The 25,708-nt window shown below is 44.6% G+C and overlaps 3 protein-coding genes across 7 annotated transcripts; 2 read left to right on the top strand and 1 right to left on the bottom strand.

Annotated features, from left to right (window-relative positions):
• The first annotated feature begins 8,044 nt into the window (after nt 1-8,044).
• On the top strand, nt 8,045-14,277 carry LOC120699715 (kinesin-like protein KIN-14Q). Of its 3 annotated transcripts, none has more exons than XM_039983761.1 (19): nt 8,045-8,298; nt 9,055-9,221; nt 9,322-9,465; nt 9,633-9,890; nt 9,960-10,031; nt 10,125-10,190; nt 10,266-10,364; nt 10,615-10,743; nt 10,830-10,911; nt 11,008-11,103; nt 11,187-11,363; nt 11,452-11,558; nt 11,651-11,826; nt 11,977-12,138; nt 12,218-12,477; nt 12,561-12,724; nt 12,821-12,979; nt 13,324-13,739; nt 13,831-14,277. In XM_039983761.1, the coding sequence occupies exons 1-19, from the start codon at nt 8,202-8,204 to the stop codon at nt 13,964-13,966; spliced, it is 2,967 nt and encodes a 988-aa protein (XP_039839695.1). In that variant the 5' UTR covers nt 8,045-8,201; the 3' UTR covers nt 13,967-14,277. The 3 variants fall into 3 exon arrangements, with proteins under 3 accessions (XP_039839695.1, XP_039839693.1, XP_039839694.1); XM_039983759.1 differs by having other exon boundaries at nt 8,046-8,298; nt 13,321-13,739; XM_039983760.1 differs by having other exon boundaries at nt 8,046-8,298; nt 10,269-10,364; nt 13,321-13,739.
• Nucleotides 14,278-14,356: 79 nt separating this feature from the next.
• On the bottom strand, nt 14,357-18,638 carry LOC120699716 (calmodulin-binding protein 60 C-like). Of its 2 annotated transcripts, none has more exons than XM_039983763.1 (12): nt 18,475-18,638; nt 18,255-18,381; nt 17,805-17,866; nt 17,122-17,606; nt 16,850-17,010; nt 16,544-16,741; nt 16,306-16,465; nt 16,138-16,238; nt 15,750-15,986; nt 15,526-15,595; nt 15,068-15,443; nt 14,357-14,572 (listed from the first exon to the last, which is right to left on the bottom strand). In XM_039983763.1, the coding sequence occupies exons 1-11, from the start codon at nt 18,570-18,572 to the stop codon at nt 15,139-15,141; spliced, it is 2,004 nt and encodes a 667-aa protein (XP_039839697.1). In that variant the 5' UTR covers nt 18,573-18,638; the 3' UTR covers nt 14,357-14,572; nt 15,068-15,138. The 2 variants fall into 2 exon arrangements, with proteins under 2 accessions (XP_039839697.1, XP_039839696.1); XM_039983762.1 differs by having other exon boundaries at nt 15,750-16,040.
• A 3,171-nt stretch (nt 18,639-21,809) lies between these two features.
• Nucleotides 21,810-24,099, top strand: LOC120699718. Of its 2 annotated transcripts, XM_039983771.1 has the most exons (3): nt 21,810-23,167; nt 23,300-23,805; nt 23,911-24,099. In XM_039983771.1, exon 1 carries the CDS (start codon nt 21,930-21,932, stop codon nt 22,584-22,586), a length of 657 nt encoding a protein of 218 aa, XP_039839705.1. In that variant the 5' UTR covers nt 21,810-21,929; the 3' UTR covers nt 22,587-23,167; nt 23,300-23,805; nt 23,911-24,099. The 2 variants fall into 2 exon arrangements, with proteins under 2 accessions (XP_039839705.1, XP_039839704.1); XM_039983770.1 differs by having other exon boundaries at nt 23,300-24,099.
• Nucleotides 24,100-25,708: the final 1,609 nt, after the last annotated feature.

Genomic DNA, 25,708 nt, shown 5'->3' on the forward strand with positions numbered 1-25,708 from the left:
CGGAAATGACCTTGCTTAGGCACACATAATCTCTTCTTGAACCACAAGACTCCATCATTATCTATTCTGAAATCTGGGGCTTTGCCTTCACTGTTGCGATCTTTAATCCATACCAATCTTCTATCCTCCATCTGAGCTTCCTTGATCTGGTCATCTAGGACGGGATGGACACTAAGGTTGTAGTTGTAAGAGCGGTGTACAACCCTTAGGTTCAACTTCCTCATTTCTTCACTCAGCTCTGGGGCTTGTGTAACTAAGTGATGGCAATACGCTTTACGACTGAGCGCATCAGCCACCACATTAGCCTTTCCAGGGTAGTAATGAATTTCCAAATCATAGTCTTTGATCAATTCCAACCATCTTCTCTGTCTAAGATTGAGGTCTGACTGGGTGAAAATATACTTCAGGCTCTTATGATCCGTGTAGATTTCACACTTGTTCCCGATCAGATAATGTCTCCAAATCTTGAGGGCATGCACAACTGCTGCTAACTCCAAGTCATGGATGGGGTAGTTCTGCTCATGTGTTCTCAACTGTCTTGAGGCATGAGCTACAACTCTTCCTTCTTGCATAAGTACACAACCCAATCCTTGTCGGGATGCGTCGCAATAAACGATAAAGCTCTTCTGATTATCTGGCAAGACTAGCACTGGGGCAGAAGTTAGTCTTCTCTTCAACTCTTGAAAACTTCTCTCGCAAGCTTCAGACCAGACAAACTTCGTGTCCTTCCGGAGCATCTCGGTCATAGGCTGGGCTATCTTAGAGAAACCTTCGATGAAAATCCGGTAATAGCTGGCTAATCCCAAGAAACTCCTGATCTCCGAGGCTGAGGTTGGTTGCTTCCATTCTGATACTGCCTTGACCTTTTTTGGGTCCACTTCAACACCTTCAGTTGTTAAGACATGACCCAGAAAACTGACTCTCTGCAACCAGAATTCACACTTACTAAACTTGACATACAACTGGTGTTTTCTGAGCTTTCCCAGCACAACTCTGAGATGTTGCCCATGCTCCTCAGCACTCTTAGAGTAGACCAGTATGTCATCTATGAATACCACGACAAACCGATCTAACTCCTCCATAAACATCTTATTCATGAGGGTCATGAAAAAGCCAGGGGCATTAGTCAGACCAAAAGGCATCACTGTGAACTCATACTGGCCATAACGGGTCCTGAAGGCTGTCTTAGAGATGTCCTCTTGTCGCACTCTGAGTTGATGATAACCTGACCTCAGATCTATCTTGGAGAAGAACTTAGCTCCCTTCAGCTGATCAAACAGGTCATCAATCCGAGGTAGAGGGTACTTGTTCTTGATGGTGACTGCATTCAGATCACGGTAGTCCACACAAACTCTCATGCTCCCATCTTTCTTCTTCACGAAGAGTACTGGGGCTCCCCACGGAGAAGCAGTGGGTCTAATAAATCCCTTTTGTTGATGCTCTTCAAGCTACTTCTTCAACTCGGCAAGCTCTGGGGCTGCTAACCAATAGGCATTGTTTGCTATAGGCTTGGTTCCAGGGACTAAGTCAATAGTGAACTCTACATCTCTTTCTAGAGGCATACCGGGTAATTCATCTGGGAACACATCTGTGAATTCCTGAACTACTGGCACATCTTCTGGGGATTCTGCTTGGATGTGGTTCACCATGGAGTCTGATAGGCTAGGCTGGATTAGGCATGTGACTGTTAACCTTTGGTGGTTGGTGATTGTCACTGCTCTCTCAGCACAGGCTATATTTCCTCAGTGCTTGGTGAGCCAGTCCATACCGAGTATGACATCTATCCCTTTGGAAGCAAGGACTACTAGGTTGGCAAGGAATACTACCCCACTTAGGTTTATAGGGATATCTATAACACCTAAGTGGCAAGGTATATGACCTCCAGGCGAACGGGTCATTAGCGGCCTCTTAAGGGCTATAGTAGGTATATCATGCTTTTCCACAAAGTGGGAGGATATAAAGGAATGCGATGCTCCAGAATCAAAAAGCACTGAGGCTAGAGCTGATTGGACCAGAAACTCACCAAAAATCACTCCTGGTGCATCCTCTGCTTCTTCAGCATACACATGATTCACCTTTGCCTTGCCGAAGGACTACTGTTGGCTCCTAGCTGGTGCTGCACGGTTGGCTTCAGTCGGCTGCTTTGGTCCTTGAACCGAGTTGGAGAAAACAGAAGGGGCGGACTGGCTGAGATACGGGCAGTTGGCCATGAAGTGTCCGGCTTCACGGCAGTGGAAACAAGTCCTCACATTGGTCACTTGACTTCCACCGGACTGCTGGGTGCGGAAGGTACTTTGGATCTTCACAACTAGAGCTGACTGAGCTGGCTTCTAGAAAGAACCGGGGTGCGCCTTGAATGAAAAGGCACCCTGGCTTCTCTGACCTGAGTGAACCGGATACTGAGTCCTCTGGAACTTCTCCAACTGCTGGGGCTTTTTTATTTCAATCCGACATTTGCGCTCACTGAGTTCTACCTTCCTGTTTCTCTCGGTGGTAATAGCCCTGTTGACCATGGCATTGAAGTCACTGTGGGTGGTGACTTCAACCAAGGTCCTGATTTCAGGGTTAAGCCCACCCAGAAAAGCTTCTTGCTTCTTCTCGTCATCATTGATATCCTCTGGTGCATAACGAGACAACTCTGAGAACTTATGAAGATACTCTGTCACAGTCATCCCACCTTGACGAAGCTTTCTGAACTCATCCTTCTTGAGCTTCATAACACTGCTGGGAATGTGATGTTCTCTGAAGATCTTGACAAAGTCATCCCGTACCATCTCGTTAGCATTTTCGTTTATTTCCCTATAACTCTGCCACCAAGCAAGGGCTAGTCCCCTTAACTGTTGTACTGCGAGCAAAACCTTGTCTCTATCATCTGCATGGACCACTTCAAGCTTCATTTCAATCTCTCACAGCCAATCATCTGCCTCAATTGGGTTATCAGATCCTCCAAACTTAGGTGGCTGCAAGCGGTTGAAAACTACAATTCTGCTGCCATTGCCATTAGGATGCACCGTAGGTCTATGGTTGCCAAGATTGTCTTGAACTTGAGCAGTGAGAGTGGTCACAAGAACTTGAAGGAGTTGGTTCTGCTGCTGCAATATGGCTGCCAGATCAATGGGTGATGGGGCATGGGGAGGTGGCGGCGGTAGGTGTCCATTTTCTGGTGCTTCTGGGGCTACATTCAGATGGGCTTGGTTTCTTGGGTTGACCTCGTCACCATCTTCCTGAGCATGGAGTCCCTGGACTCGGCTCGAACGACGAGACATCTGTGGTCAAGGAGGGATAGGGCAGGATTATGTGACTTTCCTAGTATATTACGGGGGTAGATTTGTATATATAATATATTTTGTACCACACAAAGCACACAAGCCAATCATTCAAGCACCACATAAGCATTCATTCAAACAAGCAGGGATACATGACACGACGGATTACAATAATGCGGCTCGACTTTTAAGGGTCGGCCGGAACAACTTGACTACTGGTCCCTACGACACGGTCTTCGGGGTCTCGGTCTTCAGCTTCACGGGGTGACGCGGGAGGTGTGGGTGGCACCGATTCACCAATCCTCCTGCGTGGTTGGGACAAGGAACACAGCGGAATTCCCTCCAGGATTGGCGGCTCAGTAGCAGTCCTGGGATGGCATTCCTTGCGCTTGACATGGTCCACTAGGTAGACTCCCCTAAGGAGCTGAATATGGTGGTCTGCCTGCTCCCTAAGGTTCTCTTCGGCTGCAGCAAGGCGGCTTTCTGCTTCAGCTGCTCGGGCTTCTGCCTGAGCTAAGGCCAGCTTAGTCTTATGCCAACGGGACTCCGCTCTCTCAGCACGCTGGATGAGGTCTTTCACATGCTGGTGCAGTTGGTCGCACAAATTGTCAAGGCTAAGCAAATAGGCAGACATAGCGACAACTGTGGGGTCCTTCTCGGTTCCTGCGGTGCTCTCCAAGTTGCGGATCCTCGCCGCCCAAGCAGGACGGTTACGATCCAGTGGGGGAAAGTACTTCATGGGGGTAGAACCCAAGTGCCATTCAAACATCTGGCACAGGTAACGCAACGCCTTGCGAGCTAACAGTTGAATGGTGTCAGGCATACGGGCTCCAGTGGCAGTGACACTCTAGGGTTGCATCTCCAAGAACTTGTCACTGGCGCCAATATGCATGGTGACTTCATAGCTTTCGGTGTCATTTTCCATGAACTTGCGGCCCACGTACTCCGGACGTTCCGGAATACCAAGTCGCACAGTGGCAGCATAAAGCACCTTGGGGAATCCATCTTCATTGATGCAGTAGGTGGTGGTCCAGTCATCAGCCATCTGATTTACAAGGGTAGGGTTAGCATAACAACGATAAAGTTTAACGAGTAATAGGGTTTCAAGGATTGACCATCCTAGGCCTCCTACGGTCATCGTCAACTACCGGTTCATGTCCTACAGCCAAGCATGGCTCTGATACCACCTGAAGCACCCCGACCCAAAGATCGAGGCTAAACCATGTATTAATAACCGAAGCAAGTCTCCGATACAATACATGTTACATCAAGTGGAGTCCAAAGTCATACAGAGCTTTATTCAACCCGTACACGAGGAGTAAAGTGACAACACAAAACTACCGCAAATAACCACAGGATAACGAGTAGCATAACGACATGCAAGACTAGCTCTTCATCCATCATGGCTCCACTCGATCAGCTTGGGTGCGGACACGATCTACTCGTAATCTTCAGGCACAAAGTCAGGATCCTCTGAAAAAAATAATCAACAAGGGTTGAGTACGAAAGTACTCAGCAAGTCCCACCTCACCCTTACGAGGAGGGAGTTACAGATTAGTATGCAAAGGTCCATTAATCAACCAGAATAAATAACAAATATAGTATTAAAGATAACCCAAACAGTCATCCATCTCAGGGGCTAGGTGGCTCAACTAGTTGAGATGTCCACACCGTAATCTGTCCAAACCGAGGACACGGACCATTCGAATGGATTGTATACTCTGCAGAGGTTGTACGCTTTACCCACACGCACTTCACCATCTAGATATGGCTCCGTCATAGCCGACACCCAGCCGTGGCTCAACCCCGACTAGTCGCCCACAAACCCCCGGGGTCTTGACCAATCCAGGTATCACCCCAAAATATATCCACCCCGGACGACTACCAGGTTAGCCAGTGGGATTAGACTAAGGTTTGCCCATACAAACTCATGTGGTCGTACTGAAAGTAGGTTAGGTGAGATGGCACCATAACACACGGTCCTTAAGGCTCATCAGGGCAGTCAACAACCATAACCAACCAAACCCGAGGTGTCACCACGACAAAGCTCGGTCGCAAGTCTACCACCACGGTAGCGCATGCTCCAACACATTCCACACTGCCCTGCTCTCATTTCCATTCCAGTTTCATCAATTAACAAGATCTGATAATATGCCAGTCTAACAGTAAATCGATATACAACATGGCTTCAGTCAATGGTTTCTCTCAATCCCTCAGTGTATCGTCTCATGCAATCCCTAAGTCTAGCAAATTTTATATTTAACCTTACTTGGGATCAATCATAGTCAACATAAGGGATCGATGAGACTTGCCTTCGCTTACATACGCGGCGGCGGCGGCTTCCTGGTCTCCCGGCTCCTCCGGGTTCTCCTATGGAATCGGTTCTACTTCGTCGTACGCAAACAAGCAAAGCACATACATCAATACATTATACAAATATAGTTGTATTAGATAGAGTTTGATTTTAGATGAATTTAGGAAAAAGAATCAATGGAATCGGAGCTTGGATGGGTGAGATATTGGATGCTAAAGTGAACTGATAATTAAACTGCGTAATTAAATTAGTATATTTCACATGATGGCATGGTCACGTGGGCTACTAGAACAGCACACAGGCTGTTTAGCTGGTCATGCGTATATACTTGGGCCTTTGGATTTTATTAGTGTTGTGGGCCTAGGAGATAATAGGAAGGGAGAGGGGCATAGGTAGCAGAGAAGCACGCAGGTGCTCGTGCTCATCTCTCTCTCTCTCTCATCCGCCACGGCTGGGGTGCTCGAGCTCGAGCCGGCGGCAGCTCCGGCCACCGTTCTCGAATCCGAGGGCACGGGGAGAGAGAGGAGGGCGAGGGGGTTCTACTTTGGTGACTCCGGACATGGGAAACGAAGGTCGGCTCCGGCCGCGTGGCAGCCATGGCCGCGGCTTATGAGCTTGCTGGTGGCAGGCAGAGGAAGGGGCGCCGGTTGGGCAAGGCCGAGGGTGCTGTGGAGATGCTCGGCAGCTGCTTACCTTGGTGCGGGCTGCCTACAGGAGGAGATCGACGAGCAGCTGCTGCGGCTCGGGAGGGAGAGCAGAGAGAGCTCGATTCAGGGAGGAAGGGAGGCGGTGAGTGGTGGAGTTGTGGGCGTCGCCGAGCGGAGCGGTTGCACTGAGGCGACGGCACGGCACGCGCGGCGAGGCGGCGGGGCTGCAGCGGTGAAGAGACGGGGCGGGCAGGCGCCCCAGTGGCCGGCGGCCGGCGCAGCTTTGGCACGGCGAGCAGCTCGGCTGGGTGATGGGACGGCACGAGCACGCGCGGAGTTGCGGTGATGATGGCGTAGAGGAGATGGGATTGCACGAGCAGAGGGCAGCATCACTTTGCAGCAGCTCGCCGGGGTCTCCGGCTTTTGGCCAGGTTGTCCGCTCGTGCGAGTGCTCGGCGTGCCATGGCCATGTGCTGCTGCTGGGTGCTAGCTAATGGCAGCATGCATGTGATTAAGTGTTGCTGCATGCGCCAACGAGAGCGAGCACAGCGAAAGCCTCGGTCTGCAAAGTTTGCATGCACACGTGGGTGCTAGCTTGATGCTAAGGCTGCATGCAGGTGATTTAAAGCTGCTACGCGAGTGCAACTTGTGTATGTGAGAGTGCATAGGTGAGAAACAAAACAAGAGAGATTAGTGAGGGAGGAAGCTAATTAGCTGGAGCGTATATGATGAGAGAGAATAGCTAAATGGAGGTTTAGGCAAAAGATAGAATCTAGGTGACAAGAAAATTTGAGCTCAACGACGAAAGAAATTTTGAAATGATTTTGAAATTTATTTTTAGCGAGTAATTTCCTTGGTTGAATTTTCGAGATATTACATAGATCTATGCAGTGAACATATGATATGATATATTTTAGTATAAAATTTTTATTGTAGCTTTAGATATATAGTTTTCTATAATTAATTCATAACTACAGTTTTCTTGGTCTAATTATGGTGAAATTTTTGTGGTGGACTAATCATTACATGCTTAAGCTGTACTAAAAATTTCATGCTCATTAGATCATGTATGTCTGAGTTATAGATTTGTCTATGTTTATCTTGTCTATGTTTATTTATAGATAAACCTAGACAAATCTATAACTTAGGAATACATGATCCAATGAGCATGAAATTTTTACTACTACTCAAGCATATAATAATTAGCCCATCATAAAAATTTCATCATAATTGGACCATGTAAACTATAGCTATGAATTAATTACAGAATAATATATATCTAAAGGTATAGCAAAAATTTTATACTAAAATATATTATATAATAGTCGAGTCAAATTAAATTAAATTTTCTATTTTATAATTTTTTATAATTTATTATAATTTTTTAAATATTCAGTCAAAATAAATATAAAAAGAAAAATAGAAAAACCGCCAGCAAGCCAATCCCAAACCACTCAGGGATGACATTTGAACCGGTTTGGATAGTTCGAGGAGTAAACATATCCAGTTTCGTAGTTAGAGGAGGAAAATCAGACTTTTGTAAAAGTTAGGAGAGGTAAAACGGACTTTTTCAAAAGAAATATGTAACCCAAGACATGGTAAAAAGGAAAACAATAAACAAGAGAAAATGCAGCCAATATACAGATCCCGCCTCGAAAGAGGTCCATATTCGAACTCCACCCCCTCCCCAACGTCCACATCGCCCCCCAACCGCTCTCTTCCCCCACGCGTCGATCGGGCGCCATCGCCATTCGAAACCAGCGCCGCCCGATCCCGAGAAGAAAGCCCACCACCCCACCTCGCTGCCGCCCCCCCCCCCCCCCCCACCCCCCAGCAGACGAGCCCTACTCCACTCTCTCTCTTCTCCCCCGACCGGATCTTCCCGTGCCTCCTCCTCTTTCTCTCTTTCTCAGGGCGACGCGCGCGGTCTGAATCGGTGCTGGTTCCGCGGTGATTCTCGACTGGGCATCCGGGATGGCTGCGGTGGCGTCGGTTGTGGAGGAGGTCCTGCGGCGGGGAGTCGGGAGCGTGGGGGACGACGACGTGGCCGTGCGCAGGGCGGAGGAGGCCGGTGAGTTCGGATGAGTGCTTCGGATGGAAAACTGAGCGATTGGCCTGGAGAATCTCGCCTTGGTGTTGGGAGGTTTGGGTTGATAGTGAAGTTCGATTCAGGAAAGGGGGTATCTGAGTGAGGGATCAAATTGGGATCCGTGTAGGCCTGTTTCAAATTGCTTGGTACAATGTGTTCGATCATGATCCTAGTGGCATGTACTGGTGGTTTCTTGGTACTTATGTTGTAGTACTTCCTTTTCTTGATTCAGTTTGAGCTTCAGTTGAGCTGAAGGTCGTGCAGAGTCCATGTGCTTGATCCTTGATCTGTGCGTCTTACTGGAGAAAAGTTTTTGTGTTCTTTTTTCTCTCTGATATTATTGGTTTGAATTAAAAGGTACTAGCTAGACTTTTCCCTGTTGATACAATGTAGTGCTGCGCAAATTGTGTCGCCGTCAAAATCGGCGAATCATAGTGCTGCGTTTGTTTTTCTCCGCTTCGGTGAAATACTGCCATTACTATTGGTGAAACACGGCTCATATAGACACCAAGCTAGCATGGATTAGTGGCGACTTAACCCTGAGCATACCAAATCGGCCTAAAATGGAATGGAATTGACTGTTCCTTTAAGTTGGGTTTCTACTCCAGGAAGGCTATTAAGTTTGGCTTTATTATTGCGCTCAAATTGTTTCAGTTTCAAGGGCATCTCTGTGCGTGGTTATTACTTGAACTATATGTCAGGGATAGGTGAATTTATTACCCTTGTCGTTTAATGCAGCAATAAGAAGGCATGATGCAGCCAGTTGGTTGCGAAAAACGGTTGGGGTAGTGTGTGCAAAGGACCTGCCAGATGAGCCCTCAGAGGAGGAATTCCAGCTTGGACTAAGAAATGGCATTATCCTCTGTAATGCACTGAATAAGGTCCAGCCAGGCGCCATACCTAAGGTTACACTTCTCACCTTCATTTTTCCAGTTTGTTTTTCTAGCTGTCGCACATGGTAAATATTTAATACCAATTCTTTTCTCAATGTAATAATGATTCTAGGTTGTTGGAGTGCTGACAGAATCTACTGCCCCTGCGGATGGCTCAGCTTTGTGTGCATATCAGTATTTTGAAAATCTGCGAAATTTTGTTGTCGCTGTACAAAATTTTGGCCTCCCAACATTTGAGGTTTCTGATTTGGAGAAGGTATTTTATATCCTGCTGATTTAAGAGAGCTGCATTTCATAATTTTTTTTCATGTAACTCGAGATCTACAATGCACTCAAAACAAAAGATTCCTATGCAAAGTTTGCTATCTGTTTTACTTTCTCCCGGAGAAAACTTACATTTGTTATCTGACAATTCGAATATAGGGTGGAAAAAGTGTACGGGTTGTGGATTGTGTTCTTGCTCTGAAGTCATTCAATGAAAGCAAGAAAACAGGGAGACAGGCTTCATGTAAATATGGTGGTATTTTGAAGCCTTCGATTCCTGGAGATTATTTCATACTGAAGAATTCTGATGCCTTCATGAACAAGAATATGAGAAACCACTCAGCAGAAGCAATCCAGAATGGGTTTTCAAGGGAGCAAAATGCATCTCCTGATTGTTTCCCAGAATCCAGTGAGTTGGTAAGTATATTGTAATGTAGTACAGTTTCTTGTTTCACACTCAGTGATGACTCTTATCTATTTTTATAGACTACTTCAAACTCCCTTAGCACGCTTGTCCGTGCAGTTCTCTTAGATAAGAAACCAGAAGAAATTCCATTGGTGAGCCTACTTTGCTTGAATAGATAGCTGATTGTTTCTTCAGTATGGTTGATGGACATAAAAAATGAAATTTAAGGTATTGCTAATTTGCAGATTGTTGAGTCACTGCTAGGCAAAGTTATTCAGGAATATGAGCATCGCTTTGCAAACCAGAACTTGGTATGTCTTGTTTGACTACTGACAAGCTACTAAGAATAATGACTACTAACGTACTAATTTGGGGATTAAAAATAGCAGTTGGAGCGCACAGGCAACCTGAAGGTAACTGTGCCACTTTCTGGACCAGACATGCTATTGGAATCAGACTATACTTCCACCAGTGGTCAAGGGAAGGTATATTGTTCTTTCATATGCAAATATATTATATACACAGTATAGTATATAGTATACTTGTATGTTGCTCTTGCTTTCTATATTTGGTCCATAAGGCCCATGGCCCAAGTATTCTGCCGTATTTACTTATATCTACAGACTACAATTGTTTAGGGAGATATTCTGAGACCTCTCATTACCTTCATGTCTTAATTTGATCTTGACTAATGCATCATATACTAATACTTGTCCTGCTTGATGAATAATGAAGATGGATGAAGAGAGGCAAAATATCTTGAATACAAAGGAGGTTGGTTTTGTAGTAAATGGTAGTAAAGCAGCTCAACAGTTCCAACCAGAGGAAGAAATAAATTTTGATCTACAGCACAAACAGATCAGGGTATTTCTTTTGTTCTGCAGTTTTAATTTGATCTTGACTAACCTGCATGCCCATCAACATTCTTTGACAATTTATGCTCCATACAGGAGTTGAGAGCTACTGTCTCTTCTATCAAGTCCAGTATGGAACAATTGAAATTGCAGTACTCTGAGGAGTTCACTAAACTTGGTAACTTATAATTTATCTCTTTTGCATTTACCTAAATTATCTGCTCAAAAAATAGAACCATTTTCCAAAAGGGTCTCCATCTCCATGTTGTAACAGGGAAGCATCTGTACACTATATCCAATTCTGCTTCCCGATATCACAAAGTTCTTGAGGAAAACCGCAAGTTATACAACCAGATACAGGATCTTAAAGGTACAATTTTGTGCATTGAAGGAGCAAGATGTACAAGATCAAATTCTAAAAATTACATAAATATTGGTTTCTTTTGTCTCCAGGAAATATTAGAGTTTATTGTCGCGTGAGGCCTTTCCTACCTGGGCAAATAAGTTCCTCAAGCAGTGTTGCTGGAATGGAAGAAAGAACCATCACAATAAATGCTCCTACAAAATTTGCAAAAGATGGAACCAAATATTTTACTTTCAACAAGGTCTTTGGCCCAGCAGCCACTCAAGGTTCTAAGTAGCTCATATAACGGATTTCATCTCAATAAAACTTGGTATGACTTTACCATTGAACTTTATGCTTTTTTTGCTGATGCAGATGAGGTCTTTTCGGATATGCAACCATTGATACGTTCAGTTCTTGATGGTTTCAATGTCTGCATATTTGCATATGGCCAAACAGGATCAGGGAAGACATATACAATGGTATAAGCTGCGCTAGCAAATAGAGTATGCTTGGAGTAATATTTTCCCAAAAGTCTGATCATTTTATGCATGTTAACCATTGATACGTGCAGAGTGGACCTAAAGTTCTAATGGAAGAAAGCCTAGGTGTTAACTATAGAGCATTAAATGACTTATTTAGTCTTCAAGCACAGAGAAAGGGGACAATCAATTATGATATCTCTGTACAGATGATTGAGATATACAACGAGCAAGTGAGAGATCTCCTTGACGATAGTGGAAATAGAAGATATCCTTTTCTCTTGGATTTTTTTATTACTTTATAATATTTGCACTCCTTGGTTTCTGCTTGCGAAATTAATAGAAACTTCTCTGTCTTTCTATTTTGATCTTAAGTTTATTTGAGGGGCATTTTTGAACATCCTTAACACCAAGCTACATTAGAAATTAAAAACACTTCACAGAAAGGGCTTGTGGTTCCTGATGCGAGCATAGTTCCTGTCACATCTACGGCTGATGTTGTTGAATTGATGAATCAAGGCCAAAAGAATCGTGCAGTGGGTTCAACAGCCATAAACGACCGAAGTAGCCGCTCACACAGGTTTGGCTTGGATAATTTCTTCACACGTAGAAGTTCTTCGCTTCATATATTTACTTATGACTGGGGAATCCACATGCAGTTGCTTGACTGTTCATGTTCAAGGAAGAGATTTGACATCCGGGACCGGGACAATCTTAAGAGGTTGCATGCATCTGGTGGATCTAGCAGGCAGTGAAAGGGTTGATAAGTCTGAGGTCGTCGGAGATAGACTGAAGGAGGCTCAGTACATAAACAAGTCACTTTCAGCACTCGGAGATGTGATTGCATCCCTTGCCCAAAAGAACTCACATGTTCCTTACCGTAACAGCAAGCTCACCCAACTTTTGCAAGATTCACTAGGTAGCATACAAAAGTCAGGATCCTTAATTACCACTATTTTAGTACTGGAATCTGTGTCATGAATATTTTGTTGTAATGTTCAGGAGGACAAGCAAAAATGCTTATGTTTGTTCACATAAGCCCTGAACCAGATGCTGTTGGTGAGACGATAAGCACCTTAAAATTTGCTGAACGAGTCGCTTCTGTTGAGCTTGGTGCAGCAAAAGCGAATAAAGAAAGCAGCGAGATTAGAGATCTCAAAGAACAGGTGTCTGCTTACTTCTTATTGCTTATTTCTATAAAGAAAGGCTATTGATGAGCCGAAATTGAGATTTATAAGTGATGTTATTTTTGCTCATTTCAGATTGCTTGCCTCAAGGCTGCATTGGCTAAGAAGGAAGGAGAACCGAAAAACATTCTAAGCACACAGTCAAGCCCAAGCATATACAGAATTAGAAAAGGCAATGCAACACCTATATTTCCTAAAGATAGGCAGCCAATGGAAGAAGTCGGGAACCTAGAGGTGATTCTTTTTTAGTCTATTTTTTCTTGTAAACCGCTACTTTTTTTTTTCAATTTAAGTCTTGCTGTGCTAGTTCTCATTCCAGATTTCAGTACTTAGAAAAAATGTCAAATATTTTGAAGAAAGTCAAATATCTGCAGTCCCATAATTTGACAGTGGAAACTTAGTTCTAACATAGAACTATCTATTAACAAAGTCACTATTAAGTGAAAAACACTGTGTTAGATGATCTGAACAAAAAGAGTGTCAAATATTGGAAAAGATACCACCTGTTTCTTTTCATCTTTTTGACATGCCAAAGTGTATTATATATTTGATCAATATTATCTTTCTGCTTGTAGAAGGTCCGGAATATTTTCACTCCAACGCAAAGGAGGTCCAAATTGAATTTTTCTGGCATCCTCACTGAGAACAACTCATCTAACTCGGTTGAGAAATGCACTGATCTTCAGAAGGAAATGGGATTAGGGGATTGGGTTGATAAGATGACTATTGGTGACGACCACTTTGAGAACTCTAATTCCATTCTACAGCTGAAGCCTGACACAGCACAGCTTCCAACTTCTTTCTATCAAAGATACAGTCCAGTGCAACAAAATTGTAGAGCTGAATCACTACGATCAGAGGGCCTATACAGCTTTGATTCTGCTACTAGCTGTTCCAACCAAGAAATGGCAATGTCAACCATGGGCCTAAAAGCTTCTGGTATTGCCAATAGGGGTGTCTCAACTATAAAGAAACCTGAAGTTACACCGATGAGGTGAGTGTGCGTCCAGCTCCCATTTTGTACTTACACATGTAACTATTCTGTGCAAATGATTAACTTGTTCCACTGCATTTGGATTACTTAGGAGTACAAATCCTGCAAGCAAGTCACCAATACAGCAGAAAAAGTTGCAAACACCAACCAGGAATAGGAACCAGCTAACTTTGAGCAGCATAGGTGGAAGAAGAACTCCAAATAGCAAAAGTAACATTGCAAAATGATCAATTAATGAGAAGACTGATTTTGGGCCAAGGAGAAAACAGCAAGACGCCTGAAAGGAGTATGTTTTTGAAACCCTCCAGAAGGATCAATGATGTAAATTGGTTCATGTTTCGATAGGTAAACCATTTTATTACATTAAAATTTAAAAAATGGAAAGAAGGCACCCAAGATGACAGAAAGATGGTAAATGAGGGAAAATTCAAATTTGAGACTTGTTTACATCTTCCATACTTAGAAATTACTCTTGTATTATGTGTCCATTACCATGACAGCATCAAGTGACATGTGCCAAGTTTACAGTTTTCTGCTATGACATGTATGCTGCCTTGTCCCATATTAAATTGTCAGTTACAGATTGATTGCAGCATTTGCACTGCATAGAGTCACCCTTCCAATAAATGTGCTTTGCATGAGATGAAGAAACCTTGTGCTTCTTACATTGCCTGAATTCATCATAGACAACAGAAACTTGAAAGCTGCAACCACTCTTACTGACAAAAGTAAAGTACTAGCTCCGCTATGTACAGAGTGCGCTACCTAGTGCCTTGACTATACTATCAGTTCAACATACTAGAGCATCTACTTCAACATCATCATAGTGTAACATTCAACAACAACAACAACAACAACATAGCCTTTTTTCCCAAGCAAGTTGGGGTAGGCTAGAGATGAAACCCGAAAGAAATAAGTTCAAAGTTCAGGCACATTGATAGCTAGTCTCCAAGCGCTCCTATCCAAAGCTATCTCTTTAGAGATATTCCAATCCTTAAGGTCTCTCTTAACCGACTCATCCCACGTCAGTTTAGGTCTACCTCTACCCCTCTTTACATTATTGACCCGCTCAAGAACCCCATTATGCACCGGCGCCTCAGGAGGCCTTCGTTGGACATGTCCAAACCATCTCAGCCGATGCTGGATAAGTTTCTCCTCAATTGGTGCCACCCCGACCCTATCCCGAATAACTTCGTTCCGGACTCTATCCCTCCTTGTGTGCCCGCAAAACCACCGCAACATCCGCATCTCTGCTACACTCAGTTGCTGGACATGTCGCCTTTTTGTAGGCCAACATTCAGCACCGTATAACATCGCCATAGTGTAACATTCAGATGGATCAAAATCTTTGATCTGGAGTTAGCTCTTTTATAACCTTTATTCAAACTTCTTGAAAGGCTCATATTGTTGGTACAAGCCTTGGTCTTGGCGTGGGGCAGTGCAGACCCCTTCTTGAGATCCTGGAGAGCCTCCCCACGGATGCTAGCTTGAATGCCACCTTGATCTTGAACCACTTGCGTGGAGAAAGTGGCATCGCTGCCCTGTCACTGTTAGGGATCTGAGAGATGAAGTTATGTATGAGATCCTCACATGAGCTAGAGTCAAAGCTGTTTGTACGTGATGTCTGAAATCCAGTAACTTGTTGTAGCTGCATTATTGTTTCACCATGGTATCGTTGGTTCCATTGGTTGCTGGAATTCTCACCTGCAGATGCCACCAATGTATGTGAGCAGCTGAGCATCAAGATGAGCAAATTAGCTGTAGCAGAAGGTTTTAAGGTGCTTACCGTTGCTTAGAAGGTGGAATTGAGGTTGCATCAAAGACATGAACGCATCTGTAGATGACATAGGAAGCAACTGCAAGAATAAAAGAATTTGATTTGGCTCAGTCAAGCATGTGCATTGTTGAGTGTGAATTGTTCCAAATTAGATTTATGTCTGCTTTTTTAATAGCTTCTAGTTCTCAAGGGAAATAAAAAGCTAAATTTCTATGCCGAAAATAATGTCTTACATTGTATGATTCTTCAGAGAAATGAGATGGCTCTCTCTGTCTCCCCTGATTAAATCTCGCAGCAGCCTGACTGACCAGAATGTCATCAGGAACAACAGCGGGAGGACTAGCATCTCTTCCAAAATATGTTATTTCATTGTTTGGTATCTGCAGCTGAGTAATCCTTGGTGCAGGTAATAAGGTTCCTTGGCTTGAATTGTATTGTACGTCTCTATTTGTTATTGGCTCATGTATCATCTGCACATCATTAGAAGCTTGTCCTTGAACAAATTGAGACATATCAACTGGAACCTGCTTGCAAATTAATAATAGTATCTTAGAGACTTGGACTAACATCTATATATGTCCTTTATCATTTACTGATGTGCACATTTAAAGAACTACTTACATTACTGGATCCTTGGGATGTGTTAAAATTCTCTCTTGAATGATTTGACCTAAATCCTTGACTAGTTGAAAAGGTATCTCCCAAATATGAACTGTGTTGACCTGCCAAAAAAATATCAATGACCAAAGATCCCAAGTTGTACAGACGATTTGCAGAACAGGATGTTACCATAGTTCAGTATCTGCTGATTTGGAAGAACAGGACTCATCAGGGAAGTGCCCTGAGCTGGGAACCTGTGGAGTACAGGATAGTTGTTCGCCATCTTGTAGTTAGACTGAATGCCATCTATATTCTGATAGGCCACTTTCTTAAAGGAGTCCACCAAATTCTGGTTATGAGAAACACCCAAAATATTAAAACATCAGTGAGAAACACTCCCATTTCAAAGCAAGGGAGGAGACCACACCTTCTCTATTTGGTCAAGCTGATGAATGGACTTGTAACAATCACCAAACTTCACCCCAACAAGCTGATATATCTCATCAAAGTAGAGACCTGCATCGCTGTCCTTAACTTCATAAAGATAAAGATTGTCGCCAAATTTGCATGTCATGGCATGCTCTATTATGGATTTCCATGTTGACTGTGGCATCTTGTTGAAAAGCTAGAGGTAAAGCCAAAGATCTTGTATTAGTCCACCATCATGAAAATAGATGCCTAGAGGAATATCAAAGTGGTATTTGTTACCAGAAGAGATTTGTTGAGCCTTTACCTTTACAAGCTTCTGTTCATCCTTCATATAAGCCTGTAAGAACTTTTTCACGGAATCGATTCCATTATCTGACAAGGCCTGGTGGTAAGCACCAGTTTTGCGTATCTTTTTCAAACGCCATACTTCATCATCCAGCATCGGAGGGTAGTGCTTTTCAAATCCTACAAGAAAAAGGTTGGATGAACATGATTGGTCTCAACTCTGAGCTCCAAACCAAGATTGTAAATTATGAAAAATATTGAAAAATCTGAATGTTTGGCAAAAAGGGATACCTTCTACCCTGCGTTCCTTCACACGAAAAGGCTTGGTGAGTCCTTCAAGAACTCTCTCACCAGAAGGATTCACAAGCCTCAACCCCAGCCTGAACATCTTGGTGCTAGTGAAGCTGGAGTTATCAGTGAAAAATGCATTTTCAAGCAGAGCCTCCCCACCATTGAGCTTCAGTGTCAGATTGCCTGTGAGGAGTTGCGCGCTCTTCTCTCGGCCGGTTACTATATGCTTGTTAAACTCTTCTAGGCTCCAGCATTCCTCACTTTTAGCATTGAAATTGCCATGGAGGGCGACAACCTCAACCCTAGCTGAAGAAAGAGGACCGAACTGAATGATGTTCGTCCGGTTGTTTTCAAGTCTTTCAACTATTGCCACCTTAATTGCAGTTCCATCGTCTGGTTCTAATCTCGTCATTGTGTAAACTGGTTTTAGACCATTCAGGAATACGAGGTGGTACCTCGGGCGCTGATTCCAGTCTACTAGTAATCTACAAATGAAAAGGTATAGTTGAACTGAGTGAGGTAGTTAAATATGCACTTTAATACTATGCATCAACAAACACATGAAAAATATATCGATGCGCTTCAGTATCTGCGTTAGGAGCAGTAAATTCGTTTCTAATAGTCAGATATCATTCAGAATTTTTGAACGGATTACTGATAGAAGAGGAAAGTAAATGTCTCACCTTGGAGGTGCCGCGGGTGCACTGAACTGTCTGAACATTGCTTTCTCTACCTCCTCTGAAACCTGAAATATGCAGAGGTCAGATGTCAAAACAGGGTAAGACCGTAAGAGCTCTAGTGTCTAGAACAGCAACAAGATTACCACTCGGATAATATTCACGCGCATGGTCCTTTTTTTTAGCGTAAACCAAGCAACAGAACACCATAGGTAAACAGTAAAATCCTTTGAGCTGAAACGGTTGCACCAAGTCCAAAAACTGTTTTTCAACAAATCTCCTCAGAGATTTTGCAGTTTCTACTTAAAAACGAATTAAAAACTAACAAAAGTTTTCAAAATTAACCTAGCAAACAACGATTCAAACATCCAGAGATCTGGAATCAGAAGTTCAGAACCAAGGACCAGCCAGCCAGATCTGAAGAAAAGTAAGAGCTTAGTCTGACCAAGTCCTTACCAATCTCCGCATCATTGACCCGAAGACCGGAAGGAACATGCCCATGAACTCCGCCTCCATGATCCGTCTGAACCCAAACAACCCCTCCGTCGTCGTCGTCGTCTTCCTCCTCGTTCCCCTCACCTGCCTGCAACCCAAAAGAATCAGCACCTCCCAACCAGCTCAGGACCAAGCAAACAGCATAGAACCAATTAATCAAGAACGCCAAAACCAAACTCACAGCACAATCGACTGCCACCGCCTGCGAGGCAGGGACATCTCGCCGCCGTCGCCGTTGGAAGACCATGGGAGGCGCCTGCTGGAGGAAGGAGGAGCCATTGGGGAAGACGATGAACAAAGCAAGGGGAGAGTCCGAAGGAGGGGCCTGATATAGAGGACGAAGGGGGGTCACGAAGATGGCGGGAAAGCGGCAGGAACAAGCTGGGAAAGTTCCTGCCTTTCACTGTTACCGCCGGGCCGGGCTGCCGGCTGCCAGTGGAGCGTTTGAAATTTTCTGTGCTCTGACAAGACCTGGGAAGCGTCAACGGTTTGTCTGTTCTTTGTCTTTGGGTTGAACACGGTTCGAGTTTCTGAAACAGAGTTTCAGATAATGCAAGTTTTCAGAGAACATTTATCCGCCTGTCCTTCGAGCTCGATTTTGAAGTCTCAGCTTAAAGTGTATGCCTGAATTACTAGTACATGACATGGATTTAGTCAGTATTTACATTCAGAACCGGAAAGTATCGGATACGCAGTAGTAGCATTTAACATTTACATTTAGAACTGAAAAGTTAAGTTTGGTGTCGTCGTCATTCCCTAGAGTTTAGTATTGGACTCATCAGAACAAGTTGCTGTACGTTAGTGTCGTTACTAGCTAAACTCGTTGTAAATCACCAGCTATAATATAGTTAAAGTAAAATGCGTTTCACTCGTTGGAAAGAGATAGGAAGCTTCTGCTTGCAGCCTTGTGCAGTGAGTGGTGCTGTCGTGCTGGTACACACCCACCTTGACGACATCAGTGCCTGTGCCGTTATCTTGGATTAGTTCGTGTGTCTCGTCTCCTTTTCAGCATTCTGCAAAGGATTGTTGACCTTGATAAACTGGGTTGCTCGTTGCCAACCACGTACGGCCTGGCAATGGGACGCCTCTGGACAGTGCTAATTTCACTTGGAGACTAGTATCTAAGTATTTTTTTTTCTTCCAACAAGAATCATGTCTTCATTTATGGGCGGCCAAAGATCACACTAGTTTTACTCATAAGAATTCAGTGGGTGGGGAAAATGAGGACACGAGACTGTACAAGAGTCGGCGTAAGAAAAAAAAACCGTAAAAGTCAGCAGCGGGTGAGCTCGGTCCTCGGTGGGATCATCTCTGCTGTTCTTTCAGCTCACGATGGGAGTTTTCTCGGAAGAATCGAAACTGTCTGTCCTAAGTCCTAACCATAAACTGCCAGGAAGGTAGGTTGTTTGATTCGCATCTGAACTTTCCTGCATGATTCGCTCGAAAGCACGCTGATTCGTCAGTTTATTGCAAGGTGCAAGTGTGGCTAGTTGTACAAGAAAATTGCATATTTGGAACTCTAAACGTTGCGCTTCATAGTTTTACCATTCCAAACATCGACTTCGTAAAAACAGGACTCCAAACATTGCACTTGATTATACTGTCATTTGAGGTATTTTCTCTCTTTTCTTTTCAGGTATTTTGGAGGATGAAATGTCTTTTTTGCCCCTCTGTGTTTGCATCAGGTTCTGCAGGAATCTATTTGTCGCTGCTCTCTCTCCTATCGCGATACGATCGCATCCTATCGCCCCTGCCTAGCAGCACTGCTGCCGGCCTGCCGCCGCCCCTGCCGCGAATTTCCCCTGAGGTTCTGGAAATTCCGTCATACTGATATGTTGGCGCTGGGAATTTGCAGTGCTTTTCACCAATTCTGATGTAGTCTTTGCATGTTGATCTGGGATGTGTAATTGTGAACACGAACGTCGACTTAAAAAAAATATGAACACGCATAACTCAAACTGCAGAAAAATTATCCTCAATGGATGCAATGATGCCTGCCTGCCTGCATGGGCGGCGGCGGGCCAACCAGCCTGCTAGGCAGGGGCAGCAGCAGTGCTGCAGTGGGCACCGCTGCAGTGCGGCAGAGGCGGCGGCAGTGCCTGCCCGGACGATAGGAGAAGACAGCAGCGACTCGATCGTCCAATGCAAAACAGAGGGGCAAGAAAGATATTTCATCCTCCCAAATATCTAAAAAGAAAAAAAAAAGAAAAAATACCTCAAATGGCAGTATAATCAATTGCCTAATGTTTAGAGTCCCGTTTTTACGAAGTCGATGTTTAGAATGGCAAAACTGCAAAGCGCAACGTTTGGAGTCCCAAATATACAATTTTCTCGTCTTGTACTCACTATGTCCATGCTTCATTGTTTGTATAAAAATGACATCGCTGCTAATGAACTAGTAACCATTTCCAATTAAGGGCAAAATGAATCTAGGCGGCAAATACAGTACAATACATTGCAATGTTGGGAGTTGCGTCTGAGTTTGGAAGCCGTCTTTTTTTTTTTTTACTTTTAACAGATGATGAGACTTGCAATCGTCAGTGGACCCCAGAGGCCGTACTATATGTTCTTGACGCATACTTTATATTCCTTTGGAAAACATTTTTTGCGAAATACTCTCTCCATTTCAAATTATAGGTTGTTTGACGTTTTTAACTCCAAATTTGACCACTCATTTTATTCAAAAGAATTATGCAAACATAGACAAATTGAAATCATTTTTGAAGAAACTGTACGAATAAAACAAGCCATAACAAAATACTAAGTGATATTTTGCACAATTTTTTTGATATTACTGTAGATGTGGGCCGGATAGCCTCTCTATTCTGGCCTGCAACTGAAATAGGCCCAAAACAGCCCTCTCAGGCCCATTAGTTCTCCACCCCATTTCCCTCAAAAAAAAATAGTTCTCCACCCCAAAACACACCTGTCTGAGCTGTCCAACTGATCACACGGTTCACGATCCTCCCGGCTGAAACATGAGACCCCCAAAAGTCCGAAACTCTAAGGGCATATACATTGCTATACATTATTCATCTCATAGATCGTCTCATATAATAGCACATAGAATTTATGGTGATGTGAAGGAGAGAGAACAAGGTTAGAGAAAGAGGTAGTTGGCTCGCAAAACAACCACCCCATAGACTAAAATTTAGGAGTATGAGACTACTTCCCACTATTGTATGAGTTATTGTTATTATACAGCTCAAAATCACTGTGTTCGGTAAGCTGGAGTTGGAGCTGGTGGCTGGAGTGGTGTGAGAGGAAAATACTGTTGGGCTGGCTGGAGCTGGAGCTGGTGGCTGGAGTGGTGTGAGAGGAAAATACTGTTGGGCTGGAGTTGGAGCTGGCTGCCGAACGGAGTGAATATTTCTTTATTTCATCCACAAATCAAGAGGTATGGTATAATTATGAAACAACTAGAAAGATAAGTCATTGTAGAAATTTGTCTAGCGCATCGTCTCAATTATGTCACTGTATGTGACCGTACCAATGTCCTTGTGGTAAGAAAAAAAATCGGGTGGATCCTATCCTTCTGTTCACGATCCTCACTCCCGCCGCCGCCTGCGCCATCCCCGTCGACGTCGAGGAGATCCTCACCCAGCTGCGGCAGGCTCGTCCAGCCAGGCAAGCGGCATGGCGGCGGAGGCGCTGATGGACGATCTCGTCGAGGAGTGCCTCCTCCGCCTGCCGCCGGACGACCCCGTGAGCCTCGTCCGCGCCGCCACCGTGTGCAGGCGGTGGTGCCGCATCGTCTCCGCCCCAAGCTTCCGCCGCAGGTTGGCCGAGCGGCACCGCCCGGCCCCCATGCTCGGCTTCGTCGCCAGCCGCAGGGACGTGGACTGCATCGTCTCCCGCTTCGTCCCGGACACCCCCTTCCGCCCGCGCCGCGCCGCCCGCGTCGGCCGCCGCGCGCTCGACGCCCGCCACGGCCGCGTCCTCCTCACCACCACGCCTTATTTGCCGGTCGAGAGCATCGACCTCGAGGTCTGGGACCCCGTCAAGGACGAGCTGCGGGAGGTTCCCGGCCTCACCCCGCAGCACGAATTTTCCAGCTGGAACGCGGCGGTGGTCTGCGCCGCCCACGGCCAATGCGACCACCTCGACTGCCGCCGCGGCCCCTTCCTCATCGTCTTCGTGGAGGGCTCCGATCCTTTTATGAAGGTCTACGTACGTCTACTCATCGGAGGTTGGCACCTGGAGCGGGCCGACCAATGGCCTTCCCAGCCCATCATCTCTTTCCGAAATGCCTCGTCCTGTCCTTGTCGGAAATGCGCTCTATTTCCTGACTGATGAGGCCAACGGCATTTCGTTTCGGACCGTGTCAGAGCTTCAACTGCCTCCTGATTTCGTTTCGGAATCCGCGGTGCTCACGGCGGAGGATGGCGTGCTGGGAATCGCAAGGGTGGAGAACTCTATACTCCGGCTCAGGTCGATGGAGACAGGTCCCGGGGGGATGCTATATTGGCACCAAAAGGATCCATTGACATCGTGACACTGCTCCAACTTGATGCCTCCAGAATCCATGATTATTATTATTTTCGTTTAGCACAGGGCGTTGGGGTCATTTTTGTGGGGACGGAGGATGCTTTGTTCCGTATTCATCTAGAGTCTGGACAGGTGAGGAAGGAGGACTGTGGTGATCGCACCGTCGATGTCATTCCAGACATGAGCTTCTATGTCCAGGGGCGGATCCACATGGGGGCTAGGGGGGATTAAGCCCCCCTACCTCCCTAATACCCATGGATACCCCCCTAAGCCCCCCTTTATTATTTGGATAAAACAATGAAGAGGAAGAGGGGAGGAAGAAGAAGAAAGTGGACATGATCCCCCTCTACATTTTTAGGCTAGATTCGCCACTGTCTATGTCCCAGGTACAACTTTGCTTATAGTTTATTGTTTTTCAATTTCTAGAACATAGTCCATGAAAAAATATGGAAAAGTGATTCTATCAAAGTGAAGTAACTGTAGAAAACTTTGTCACTCCTACCTATTTTTTGTTGCAGGGTCCTTGAAACTAGTTAGAGATGCTTTGGAAAAGTGATTCTAGTATACATGTTATGGATGGATGATGAGATCTTGGCAATTAATCCAAATCTTAGCCGAGCTACATCGAGTGGATAATTAATGTTACCCATCTGTGCCCAAATGTTGTTTGTCCTGTCAATTGCTTCATGCACACATGTGAAAAGAATATTTTATTATCATAATTACAGTGGCCACTTGGAACTGAATATACATATATTCATTCTATCTCTCTTTTCTGCAGATTTTCATCAGTATGGATTAGCTCCTCTCTGAACCGAATAGGAGTAGTGCTCAACAAGCAGTCAGTTTTCATGCCTGTTCCTTATCCAGTCATAGTGCTCAAATTGTTCTTACCTGATATTGGATATCAACCATATATGATTGGAGACTGCTCATGTTCCTATCTGTGGCGATAAAGTTTCTGTTGGCAGACGTGACAACTGTCATATCTGTTTGGATGACCAAGCTGTTACCTGAAAGCTATGTATGTTGCGACATCTTCAGGCATTTAAATGCTTCTGCAGTGTTAGAATGCAATTACATTGCTTTGTTTCTTCGCTTGCATAAATAGTGTTGTGTTTTGTTCCAGCAAGGAGGTCCGTGTGAGTTAGAAGTCACAGGCCAAAATGGTTTGGTTGTAGTAAATGAAACACGCATCATCCCAGGTGCCAAAGTTCCCCTCAGAGGACGGGATGAGGTTATGTTCGGTCGAGGTGCCCAGCATGCCTATGTATCCTTATTATCAAATTTTGCACCATGCAAGTCTGTTTCATTCGTCTGTCCTTTCTTCATATATTTGATTGCTGATAGGTCCTTCAGCAACTGTAGAATGAGCCAGATTTGTTAGTTTGACTTGCTATCCTGTATTGATCCATAACTTTGGGCAAATTTTTGAGCATCCACTGAGGGATACTGAAGTCACTAATGCAGCGCTGATCGGTATTCAAAATTCAGCTGACACTGGGCCAACTATATCAGCATCTGGGTGTAACAATCCGAAGGGGCCGTTAGTAGAATCTGGTACGTTTACAACTAATATAATACAGTACAATACATTACCATGTTGGTGTAGGTATCACGTCTGAATTTGGAAGCCCTGTCTTTTTTTTTTCTTTTAAGACACGAGTCTTGCAACCGTTAGTGGACCCCAGAGGACCATACAGTTCTTGACGCATATTTTATTTTCTTTCAGAAAACATTCGTTTGTTCGTTTACTGTTCAAGTTTGATTCTTTAGATTTAAAAAACTCAAGCTGAATAGTAGTGGGATCGGAGTTTTCTTGGAAGAAACTGACGAATCTGCCCATGCTATAAACTACCAGGAAGGTAGAATAGCTTCGATTGAGAGATCACAGAGCCCACTGGTACATGCATGATACAAACTTTTCTAATCTAAAACATTACATGCTTTCTAGAGACTTGCAAGTGCCAGAAGATGTGTGTTCCTCTGTTCTAGGCTGTGTGCTAATTGCAGTATGCTAACCAACTGGGCAAGATCCCGTTCATGTGCTTAACCCATAAATAAGCAATAAGTATTAACCCAGTGCAACAAAATTTCCAAGATCTAATCCTGATAGCATAGCAAGACAACGCTACAAAGCCTTAAAAGAATGCGGATAATAATAGGTCGGATAATGCCATAATTATTGGACCCAACAATATTCTGCTCCGTTCATCCACAAATATAAAAGAGTTTGACTTTATCCAAAGTCAAACTATTTTATATTTAATTAAATTTATGGAAATGAATAGTAAGATGTGCAAGCATCATCGTTAGATTCATTATGGAATTCTCTCTTTCGTTTCTAAATGTTTGATATCGTTGACTTTTGGTCATGACATTTGACTATGTTTCTATATATATGCATTGCGAGAATCTTGATGCACGGCCAAAAACGTCACTAAACCGTGCTGATCCATATTTTGTTAATGCTAATCATGGGAAGTAATGTTTTCTCTCGCTACTGAAAAGTATGAATAGGCGACTCGTACGTCGCCAATTCGTCCGCTCCGCCTGCGATCAGTCTGCCATCACGCGGAGGGCTTCTGTTTCTCTAAATCGTTAGCCGTCCGTCCTCCGTCATCTGCCCACGGAAACGCCCGCCCAATCGGTCTGCCTCGCGAATCAATATGGTTCGTCCATGCCCCATCGATCCACCGTTGGTAGCCCACCGCCGATCCCGCCTCGCCTAAACCCTCGCAATTCGACTGCGGCGAGCTAGCTGCACGGGCGCCGCCTGGTCCGCAGTGCTGCCCACCGGGAGAAGCCGCCACCGCCGTGAGTTCCTCGTGGCCAAGACGCACCTGAGCCTGACCCGCTAGTCCTCGCCGCCCATCCCTCGCCCAGGAGCGCCTCCGTCAGACGAAATACCAGCCGGAGTTGTTCGT

This window comes from Panicum virgatum, chromosome 3K, assembly GCF_016808335.1.
Source record: "Panicum virgatum strain AP13 chromosome 3K, P.virgatum_v5, whole genome shotgun sequence".
Lineage (NCBI taxonomy): Eukaryota > Viridiplantae > Streptophyta > Magnoliopsida > Poales > Poaceae > Panicum > Panicum virgatum.

Excerpts from the sequence above, each read along its gene's own strand:
- LOC120699715 (XM_039983759.1), top strand. The coding sequence starts at position 8,202 with ATGGCTGCGGTGGCGTCGGTTGTGGAGGAGGTCCTGCGGCGGGGAGTC. Across the intron at positions 10,032-10,124 it reads AACCAGAAGAAATTCCATTG|ATTGTTGAGTCACTGCTAGG; the intron begins GTGAGCCTACTT and ends GCTAATTTGCAG. Across the intron at positions 10,912-11,007 it reads TGAGGAGTTCACTAAACTTG|GGAAGCATCTGTACACTATA; the intron begins GTAACTTATAAT and ends ATGTTGTAACAG.
- LOC120699716 (XM_039983762.1), bottom strand. The coding sequence starts at position 18,572 with ATGGCTCCTCCTTCCTCCAGCAGGCGCCTCCCATGGTCTTCCAACGGC. Across the intron at positions 17,867-18,254 it reads GGTCAATGATGCGGAGATTG|GTTTCAGAGGAGGTAGAGAA; the intron begins GTAAGGACTTGG and ends TGCATATTTCAG. Across the intron at positions 16,466-16,543 it reads AGCTTGACCAAATAGAGAAG|AATTTGGTGGACTCCTTTAA; the intron begins GTGTGGTCTCCT and ends TCTCATAACCAG.
- LOC120699718 (XM_039983770.1), top strand. The coding sequence starts at position 21,930 with ATGGCGGCGGAGGCGCTGATGGACGATCTCGTCGAGGAGTGCCTCCTC.